Source organism: Phalaenopsis equestris, unplaced genomic scaffold (assembly GCF_001263595.1).
Source record: "Phalaenopsis equestris unplaced genomic scaffold, ASM126359v1 Scaffold000392, whole genome shotgun sequence".
Classification (NCBI taxonomy): Eukaryota; Viridiplantae; Streptophyta; class Magnoliopsida; order Asparagales; family Orchidaceae; genus Phalaenopsis; species Phalaenopsis equestris.
The window spans coordinates 431510-443379 of NW_018164834.1; the positions used below are offsets into that span (position 1 = coordinate 431510).

Below are 11870 nucleotides of genomic sequence, written 5' to 3' on the forward strand. Positions count from 1 at the left end.
ATCAACTCTGTAAAATCTGCAGATATGTAATATTTCACTCTAAGTGTAGAGGTGAAATATGTTAAAAAGTTGGAGCAAAAATGAAAATAAAATAAAATAAAAAAACTCCACCAGTAAACAGTGCATTGGATTCTTCTAGTCTTTCATGAGCAACATGAGGAGCAATGAAATGATGAAATGAATAAGTTTGTAGATTTAAAATTCCATATTTCATTATTGAAGCATTGAAAGCCAACATAGTTGGATATAGGGCCCCTGACAGCTATGTAGGAGGATTCTCTTCCATGGCTTTTGAGGCATTCTTCTTTGGGAAAAGTAGCGGGAACTTCAAACTTTAAAGAAGAAAGGTGAAAGGCAGGGGCTGAAACATAATATTGGTTTTGTTTTTTAATATATTTGTTCTCTTCTGTCTTGTACTGCTTTGTATTTATTTGCTTTTAGATTCTGTACTGATCATTGGTTATATAATATAAATATTACATCAAGCCCCGGATTATATTACTATTTAAATGAACTGCTCTATTCAGAGAATTACATTTATGTACATATTAAAACATCTTTCACTTAGTGGGACCAATAAGTTTGCTACATTGTAATAGCCTGATTAGTCAATTGTTTCATGATTGGGAAATTTAGATACATGCCTCAAAACTTCTTTGTATTTATATATCTAATGCCTAAAACATAATATTTACATTTATAATATGTTGGTGTTATGAATGTATACATGAAAATGTGTAGTTCTGCGTAAATGTAAATATGAAAGTTTAAGTGCTTGTTAGATATGTAAATATGCAAAAATTGTGTAGTATGTATGTAAATGCCCGTTCATGATTTTAAATTTATCAGATAAAAAATTATGGAACAAGTTTATGCTGGCGCCCAGTTCACGATCCTGCCTTCCACTCCATGCGCCAATAACGAAAGCTCACACTCCCGCTCTTGTTCCCGAAAGGTCGCGACTGCGACCTGCAGTTTCCGCTCCCGCCTTTCTTTTGTGTGAAACGAAGCATCTCTTCGCTCCCTCCTATTCGCAATAAAAGACTTCGAATGGATCCTAGAAAAATAGGAGTCACAGTGTGAGTTCTTCTTCAGTTTCTTCGGGATAGAGGAAGGTTTCCTCGGGTTAGAGGAAGGAAGGTGCAAGACGTAGTTTCTTGCGGTGAAGGAAGAAGAAAGAATAAGAAGATTGTTCTCCCTTGGCTTCTTCTCGGTGACTTGTGGCATAAGAGAAATTGGTTTTTATTTCTCTTGTAAGTTTGTCTCCTTTGATGTATCTCGGTGTAGAGTTTCTTCGGTATATCTCAGTGTAGAAAGAGAAGAACAGAGAGAGAAGAAGAGAGAGCAATGAAGTGAGAGATTCCTCTTGTAAGTCGAGGTGATCGATTGGTGTAAATTCCTCAAGTAATGAAATCCTTTGCAATTCCGTGGATGTAGGCAATTTGCCGAACCACGTAAATCTGTGTTCTTTTCTGGTGTGATTTTTCTAGTTCTATTTTTCACTTCGTCGGTCGTTCTCCTATTTGCTTTATACCACATCAACTGGTGTGTATCTAGATCTCGCAACAACATTAAGAAATAAAAAATACATGATTTAATCAATTTAATCAATAACAAGTATGAAATGGTATATATCAAAATAAAATAATTTAAACTTTCAAAATGCGAATTAGGATGTAAATTCTGCCTGGGAAGGGAGACCAAACAGCCCCCGTAAAGGTATTTGCTGGCCGCACTTGATCTATGCCATGGAAAAGCTGGCTTTATCTTCTCCAGCTGTGCATTAGAATACATAAGAATGCCTTTTCTACTGTATTGCTTCTTCTGCTGCTAATGCGTTTTAAGATAAAAGTATTGGTGGTTTTTGACAGTTTCAGGTGTTTTTAAGATATATTTTCTGGCCGTTTTTCATTTTTAAAATATTTAAATTAGTATTGAATTCTTCAGCAAATATGTTTTTTATCTGTTTAAATACAGATTATTTATTCAAATTCTTTTGTCATATGTGTTTTAGAGGTTTTTTGTCGTTTTGATTGTCTTAGCTTGGGTTTAATTACTTGTACCAATTTTGATTGTTTCCACCGTTTTGAGGAGGACTTTTCAAAAAGAAAAAGAATTACATAAATACCATATTTGTAAGTATTTACATATCTAATGCTTAAACCATTTTATTTATATTTATAGCGCTTTGGTGTTATAACTTAAACATCAAAGAATGCATTTCAGTCTTAAAAAAGTTAGGAGTGATGTTGATGATTTAAGGGATATGTTTGTAAATGTGAAAGTATAGGTGTTAAATATGTCAATACATAAAAAAATGTGGAGAAGTTTTGAATAGATCAAGTAAAAGCTTTCTGAATTGCTGAAACTGACATTTTCTGAAAAAAAAAAACAGAAATTATGATTGGTTCCAACACTCTAATTTGCAGATACAAATGATGTGTAAGTAATAATTTTTTTAATCTTATTATTTTGTTAAATTTTTAATGAAAAAATAATATCCTTGTAATAATAACAGAGCTCAATCTGATCTTCATAAAAAATAACATTAATATCCTTTGAAATTAGTAAAATGGGAATTAAATATATTCTGATTTTATTATTTTGTGCATAAAATAATTAATTGGAGAGGTTTTTGATAATAAGAGAAGACTTTTCTTGAGCCAAAATTGATTTTTTCGTCCTCCTAACATAAAAATCATTTGGGTGCTTAATTTATAAATGTCAATGTTTCAGTTGGTTTGTATGTAATTATCCCTTTTTCTTTTTGTGTTTTGTCTTATTTATTTCACTCTCTTGAACATTAATTTTTTTGAAAATTTACATGCCTCGCACACAATTCTTATGCATTTTCAGATACATAGCACTAATTTAGTGTTTTAAACCGAGAGGATCCAAATCAGCTTGGTGTGTCGTGCCCAAGAAATGAAGTGTTGGGCTGAGGGAATGAGATTGAGAGAGGGAGAGAGAAGGAAGAGAGAGGAAGACTTCCCTTGGCGAGGTGGCCGAGCGAGAGAGCTTGGTCAATTGATTACTAGATTGTCTCAAGCCACGTAGATCATTTTTTAGTATACATATTAAGTTCCCAATGAATGAGATTGAGAGAGGGAGAGAGAAGGAAGAGAGAGGAAGACTTCCCTTGGCGAGGTGGCCGAGCGAGAGAGCTCGGTCAATTGATTACTAGATTGTCTCAAACCACGTAGACCATTTTTTAGTATGCATATTAAGTTCCCAAATTTTTTTTACTTATTGATAGTGACAATTATAATAAGAACAAGGAAATTTATAAATCAAACAAGTCTTGAAAACATAACTAGCTAATGATACTCCTTATTAGGCGTGTTTCCAGCTTGGTTTTGGTATCTTTTATAAACCGAGATAAATATAATAAGAACAAGGAAATTTATAAATCAAACAAGCCTTGAAAACATAACTTGCTAATGATACTCCTTATTAGGCGCGTTTCCAGCTTGGTTTTGGTATCTTTTATATACCGATATAAGGAAAATGAAAAGATTTGGAATCAGGTTGGATGGTTGAGAAGAGTCTCAACGGTTTTAGTTTTGCGGTTGAGATTGAGAGTTGTAAAGTGTAATGGTGTGTTGAGCTGCAGGCTCATCTTTATCATCCCTCTGCAAGCTGATGGCAGCTTCACATATAGTAAAAGTGTATTGGAGCTTATGAAATATTGGCGTTTGTAATGCTTTGGTGAATATGTCAACAAATTGGTCTTCAATTGGAATGCATGCAAGAGAGATTTACTTGGAGAGAATATATTCGTGAAGGAAGTGGCCATCACCCTATATCTATTTGTAAGAATTGTTCTGTAAGGTAAGGAGATCTTTCTCTAGAGGAAGACCGAGTGTGAGAGTGACTTTGATGTATCAAAGTAGCCGCTTGAGCAATTGGTAATGAATCCAGAGTAGATTGTGGAGATGCTGAGAAAAAAGTATTGACAGAAAACTAAATGTCCAGTATTGTTGTTGTGAGATATTGTAGTGATCCAACGAGCTGATTTTGTGCTCTTATCATTTGATTTTAACACAAGCTGAAAATGAAGACAAAGTCACTCTTTCGAGTCATTTCGAACACGAGCCAATTTCAATATATATAAACGACCCGAACACGAACACATGTTCAACTAGCTCAAGCTCGGCTTATTTATATCCCGGCTTACAACCAAACATATCACAATTGACCAAGCTATAAACTAAAATCTTCAAATTATCCAAAGTTACAATGAATAAGAAACAAACAGCAGATTCAACTACAATAAAAAATTCATGTGATCACGGATGCTCTGCTGCAACACGAGAATCGTAATATGTAGTGAGAACTTCACCGTAATCCCCTTTAGAGTCGTCATCTTCCAAGTAATCGGATCTAGCATTGAGAGTTAGCATGTGGCATACGAGCCAGAACAGAGCGGCATCGAGGGCCAAGAAAGCAGCGCCGCCGAAGAGTCCGGTCTTAGCGGTCGGGCACTCATAGTCCGCGGTATAATGCCGGTTTCTGGTTCGATGAAGTCCTTCAGTGATCGTCACCCACATCATCATGGCTCCGGCGAACAGTGTTACCAGCCTGGTCTCACCAAATCAACACATTGTAACATCAGTAGTGCTTAGTAGTAACATGAGCTTGTTTCCATTGAAGTTTAAGAAATTGTTCTAAAAAAGCAACAATTATAATGCAAGTATTTTACGGATATTTACATAAACATATACTTAGATTTAGTGGGTATGTATGTATGTAAATTGAAAATATATCATCATTTTAATTTTTAAAAAATAAAATGCATCTTTTCATGCATAAATAAGCTTATAAAAATTGAAATTTTAGTGTTTGAAATGTAAATACATAAGAATAGAGTGGCATGCAAGTAAATAACTATCAACAAAATGGCAAAGCAAGTTTTAAAATAAATAAAAAATGAATTGAGAAAGCAATAAATAGTTAAATACGTACGTTGCGACGAGGAAAAATACACGCATAGTCATGCTATGGAAAAGTGCACTTTTGGGTACGGACTGGCCTTTATAAGGGAAGAACACAGCAAGCAGGCCTAGAGCAGCACTTATCAAAAGAGCTAACACAGATAAGCCTCCCAAAGCAACGGTTGGATCTTTTGGAAATTTGCACAGAATATAATCTTTCATAGGAACTGGAGTCCCCTGAGCAGGCTGTCGTAAATAAAAAAATAATTAAGAGGTATAAACGTCAAAGAAGTAAAATAATAGTAATAGGTTTAAAAAAAGATTTACATACATACCAATACTTAAAGTTAAGTTTTATGTATGAAAATATACATTTCATTTTTTTTTAAAATAAAAAATGGGTGGTATTTTTGAAGTGATATGAAAGACTTGGGTGGTACAAATGTAAGAAATAAAAATTAGGTGCTAGATATGTAAATACATAAGGATTGAGTGGTATGTATGTGAATGCTTCCATTAATCAAACCAAGGTTTTAGTTTTCTCGGATGTGTTCTTGAAAGAAGAATCATGCAGTCTTCAATTGGAAGTGTTGATTAGTAATGGGAATGATTATAATTCAGATTAATATGTTATTATAAAAATTCCGAAAACAGTGTTAGGCTTCATACAAACTGAAATTATGCAATATGGAAATTTACATACATACCACGCATTTCTCATGCATTTACATATCTAACAGCTAAAATTTGATATAAAACCTTGGTATGGTGATAGTGATATTTTGGATGTGATGTTAAAGGCTTGGTGTTATGTATGTACATATGAAAGTTTAGACGTTAGATATGTAAATATATAAGAATTGTGTGGTATGTATGTAAATGCCCCTATATATTAATATAAAAATACAATAACATTGGCCCGATACTAAAAAAAAATTAAAAATAATAAAAAAGTAAGTAAACGGAAATTTCTTTTGGGGATGGATGAGATTTGAATATGAGATCTTTTCAACGTACAAGGAAATGGTCAACTATCAGTCTACATCTAATTATTTATAATATAGAGAGAAAACAAACTCACAAATAATCATGCATACGGAAACAAATAAATGGATCTAACGGCGAAGATAGCGTCTCAACAATGAGAAAATATTACGTTCAGAGTACGTACTATGTAGATTTTAATAATACAGCGCCATTTGTAAAGTAACGGGATCGGTTTTTTGAGAATTAAAAATAATGAAAAATACTATTTTTTCATGTGACCCAGCTCGAAGACCACTCGATGGTATTCTAATGATATTATAATAGTATTCTGGTTGTATTAATATGGTATTTTGGTGATTTTTTGTGATATTTTTGTAGTATTATGGTGATAGTATGGTGGTATTCTAGTGGCATTATGGTCGTATTTTGATGGTGGCCTGAAAATCATGCATTGGTATTCTGATGATAATATGGTGGTATTCCGATAATATTTTGGTGATACTATGATGATATTCTTATAGTATTTTGGTGATATAATAGTATTATAGTGATATTATGATAATATTCTGAAGATATTCTGGTGGTATTCTTCTGATATTATGATGGTATTTTGGCAGAATGCATGTGGTATTCTGGTAATATTATTATGACATTTTGGTGTTATTCGTATAATATTTTAGAGATATTTCGGTGGTATTTTGCCTAGAATACTACTAGAATATCATCATCATATCACAAGAATATCACAAAAATATCACCCAAATATCAAATATCACCTAAATATCCTAGAATACAATCAAAATGCCACCAAAATATCACCAAAATATCAACCGAATATCACAATAATATCACTCCTAGAATACAATCAAAATGCCACCAAAATATCACCTGAATATCACAATAATATCACAATAATATCACTAAAATACCATTAGAATATCAGCAGAATAACACCTAAAAATAATTAGAATACCACTAGAATAAATCAAATCATCATAATACTACCGAGCGGTCTTCAGGCCGGGTAGTTTTTGCCATAAATTTTTAATTCACAAAAATCCTATCTCATCACCTTAAAAATAACGCTATTTCATTGAAGTCCGCGTACTCTAACCGTAGTATTTTCTCTAGAAGACAGATGATTATATACTATTTATATGTATGGAGCCCACTTGGTCTACCACATGCACTTGAATATATGCATGGCATGCCTGCAAAGAAGTTTTATTTTATATATATGCAACGAACACGTAATAATTTTTTGTGGAGGATATATATATATATATATATATATATATATATTACAAATCAAGCTATAAACAGAAAGAAAATTTCCTTGTTACCAAATGATAGGAAGAGTTCTCAATTTCGAAATGGAGTCACGCCCATGATTTGGAAGACTTTGTAATTCTTTGAATTTCAAAAATTGGCTGGGAATGAAGAGGGGGTCTTTTCAAAATTTGAGGAGAAGCTTTATTTTTAATTATATTTCTATTTATAGCATCAAAATCTATTTCTAGATAATAGGGGAAAGATAGAAAATTTTCAATGGAGTGGTCAATTTGTAAATATCAATGCTACGGGTGGCTTGTATGTAATTATCCCAAAATATATAAAGATTATTGATATATAGTTTTTCACAAATACAAACTCTAAGTTAAAAATAATACTTTTTTTAGTCCAATACAATTTTAATATTGCAAATGACTCTAAAAGGTTAGTAGCCAAAAGGCAATAGTATTCATGTACTAATGTTTTTAAGATACCAATTAAATAATTGTTGATAAAAATTTCACCTTTTTGTTTTCAGCAACGACACCAAGTAGGAAGGCCAGTGCGCCAAAAAAAGCTACCCCAAGAGCAATGTTTCTGCTTTGATTTGATGCCATGGCTTAAAAACAGTCTGCAACATTAATGCATATGAAAAAAAATCAGAAATTTAATGAATATAAATGGTTTTTTATCGAACAATATCAAAAAAGAAATTTATAGTCATTTCCCCCCCATGAAATTTCATTATTTACATAAATAATAAATCAAAATAAATGATATTTCTAGTCATTTTGAAAACAAAATAACAAATTTAAACATGTTTACATGAAATATAAGATATCATTAACATGAAAAAAAACCTAATTCATCATCTTTTCACAAACAGGCCACTGATTTCAAAAATCATATTTTAAACCTAACACAATTTTTTTTTTTTTTTTTTTGTGCCAAACAATTACTAATTTACAAAACTAACTCCCTCCTGCCTCCAGTTTTACAAATACAAGAAGCGGAGAAAAACTCACCTGCTATCAACAGGCAGCAGAATGGGAGAGAACCGAAGGCAGCAGACCTTAGCCTATAAGAACTGCTACTAATTGGTTTCTACATCGAGATTAGAATGCAGAATGTTTATATAGCGAGCAAGGTCTGCTTTTCGGCTTCCTTCACAGAAACTTTATGGTGGAAAATTATTTCTATTAGTTTGACTTGTTAAATTATGATTGCTATAACAAAAATTATTATTTAATTTATTTTTAAAATAGAAAATCATTTCCTTACAGATTAAATATTTATGAATAAAAATAATTTTTTAAAAAAGGATGATTGTGATATTTTGAAAATTTTGGGTCACATAAATGTAAAAAATAAAGTTGAGATGCTGGATTATGTACATGTCAAATGAATGTGACATGAAAGTCGGCAAAGTTTATCTGATAAATTTAAAAATTAATGATTCAATCTATGATATTATCTTTTTGTTATAATAGAAATGAGGATTATCTTAAATTAATTTAAGAGATGTAATAATTAAAATTACAAGGCTTAATATTAAAATTGACTTTAATTTAAAAGTTCAAGTGCCGTTTGAAATAATAAAATATTCAATGAATTATTTAATAATTATAATAATTAAATTTATATAAATTAATGAGTCATATTTATTTTAAAAATAAATGTTTTTAATTTGGGGAATTTACATACATAACATATCACTATTTCACTTTGATTTTTGTCATGATTCTTCATTTCAGCATTGACTATGCCTATTGGGGCAAAACATTATTAAGTTGAATGTAATGAAATGGCCTATCTTTGAGTAGGTATCATCTTCCATGTCCGCTTGAGAGCTGGTGCATGGCAAGCTAAGTGGATGTTAATTTAAAGATTATTACTTTCAGTTTGATGGTTTTGAGGATTAACAAAATGTTCTCTTAAAACTCTTTTCCATGAATGATAATGTAATAAGTATTTATTTATGTCACGGCTATCTTAAAGCAATCAAGACACATATTGCTCTGATGAAGGTAAGACATACATGTTTTCATGATTGTATTTCACTGTCTCGATGAAGGTAAATTCAAATTCACAATGTCATATGGTGATGAAATAGTTGAGTATTGTTGTTTAAGTTCTGATAGTACTAGAAGATGCACATATGATTGATAAATATATCAATTGGCAATTAACAAGCAAAATGCCTAATGATATAACTTTAGAGGTTGGCTCTCAGTTTAAAAGTTCGATGAGTTTGAGACAATTTATTCAGATGCCGACCATTTCTAAGAATTTTGGGATGATTTTTAAGGCTAATGATAGAGAAAGAGTTATCACAATATCTTCTTATAATGGTTATCCATGTATAATGAGAGTTTCAGTTTGTGCCGATGGACAAACATTTAAAATATGAACACATTTGTGCCCACGTGTGAACAATGCTGGTAACAAACAAGCAATATCCATCTCAATAAAATAGAAGTTATAGTAAAAACTTATCCAAATATTCCTCCAAAATAAATCAATTTTGTTTTAGAAAATAATAAAATTTTCTATCTGTTTTTTAAAAATTCATGTGGCGCGAAGCTATTTTTTATCCTGATATGTTAAAATGTAGTTTTAGAAAAGATATATATTTGTAGACAAGCTATATATATTTATAATTCTTATCAAAGCTTTCTAGAAAATTGTTATCACTTTTTCAAAAAATTACAGCCACCCAAAGCTAAGGAGTTTATAAAAATATAATATCTAAAATTTAATATTAAAAATAAATAAATAGCTAGGTCAATTTTTCAATGAGAACATTCTATTGAAAATTTGCATCCACATAAATATCTAATATCTAAAATTTAATTTTAAAGTTATGAAGGAAAATATATTAAAAAATAATTGTGATATTTTTTTATGTGATGTGAAAATATAAAACATAAAATTCAGGTGCTAGAAGTCTAAATACATAAGAATTGTGTGGTATGTATATAATTGTCACATAAACCAAGACAAGGTCATATAATAAATTTAAAAAGTAATGACTTTATCTATGATAATAACTTTTTTATCATAATAAAAAAGAGGATAATCTTTAATTTATGAGATATAATAATTAAACTTACATGACTTAATATTAAAATTGAATTTAATTTAAACGTTCAATAGAATAATAAAATATTCAATGAATTGCCCAATAATTAATAAAAATTAAATTTAGATAATTGATAAAATCATACACACACACACACACGCACACACACACGCTAAAAATAGAATATTTAGTGTATATATTGGGCTTAGGACCGGTCCTCTCACTGGTTGATACTTTACTTTGATTTTTGATGGTGTTTTAAATTTGAATTTTGCCTCGATTCTTCCTTTCACTGTTTAGGGTTAACCATTGTTAAGTTGAATGCAATGAAATTACTTATCTTAGAGTAGGAATCATCCTCCATGTCCAATTGGTCCAATTGAGAGCTGGTTTATGGGAAGCTAAGTAAAGTAGATGTTAAGTTATAGATTATGATTTTTAGTTTGATGGTTTTAAGGATTAATAAACTGTTCTCTCAAACTCTTTTTTGATGAATGATAATGTAATTAGTTTTTATTTGTCATCGTTATCCTAAACTACTAAGACCCATGTTGCTCCAATGAACATTAGACAATTTTTTTCATGATTGTATCTTTTTATCTCCATGTAGGTAATTTGAAACTCACAATGTCACATGGTGATGAAATAGTTGAGTATTATCATTCAAGCTCTGATAGTACTGGCATATGCACATATGAGTTTGATGAATAAATCGATGAGCAATTAAAGAGCAAAATGTTCAATGATATATCTTTAAAGGTTGGCTCTCCTTTAGAAGATTCGATAAGTTAGAGATAATTTATTTGAACACTAGTCATTTCTGAGAATCTTGGGATAAATTCTAAGGCTAGTAATAGAAAAAGAGTTATCTGACCTATCACACGATGACTACTGTACATAAGCTCTCCATGTTTCTTTTTAAAATTTATTTGTCTATTTTCGTTGTATATCCCATCTTTTCTGATTCATTTCATCTTCGAATAATTTATATGATTCAAGATGAAGATTTATTTGGAAAGAGAAATTATACGACAATGACATATAAATAGACAAGCTGGTGTTTCTGAGTTTAAAAAACAAAAAAGAAAAAACATGCCCTTTCATTTTAGATGTGTTATACTTGCTACTTTTATTAGATTTTAAGCTAATTGTAGGTTTATCATTAATATTCTTTAAATTTTGTTAATATAATTGCAACAAATATTTTTTCTTATCCATAGTGAGTTGCATAAATAAGTAGTCTTATTTTATTGCTACATAGACTCTTACTTAATCACTTGTGTCTCTTATTTTCAATATTTATTATTCTTATAATTTATGTGTTAAACTTCTTTATTGCAATTTTATAATTATTTATAAACACTTGTGGGCATATTACAGGTATATTCATGTATTTTTATTATAATGAATGAAATATATATGATATTATAATATTATTATGCCAGTATTAAATCATTTTTTATGTTTAGCCGGACCGAAGGATTCTCAGAATAATAAATAGATTTTCATGGAATTGGTGTATATTTTTCCTTGTTTCAGGATGTCATTGAAAATAGACTATATATATATATATATATATATATATAACTACTTAT

General features: G+C 30.5%; 1 protein-coding gene across 1 annotated transcript; it reads right to left on the reverse strand.

Moving 5' to 3' along the window:
- Positions 1-4289: 4289 nt before the first annotated feature.
- On the reverse strand, positions 4290-8307 carry LOC110026669. The gene is made up of 4 exons (XM_020727707.1): positions 8219-8307; positions 7718-7822; positions 4966-5180; positions 4290-4581 (listed from the first exon to the last, which is right to left on the reverse strand). Exons 2-4 carry the CDS (start codon positions 7808-7810, stop codon positions 4290-4292), a joined length of 600 nt encoding a protein of 199 aa, XP_020583366.1. The 5' UTR covers positions 7811-7822; positions 8219-8307.
- Positions 8308-11870: the final 3563 nt, after the last annotated feature.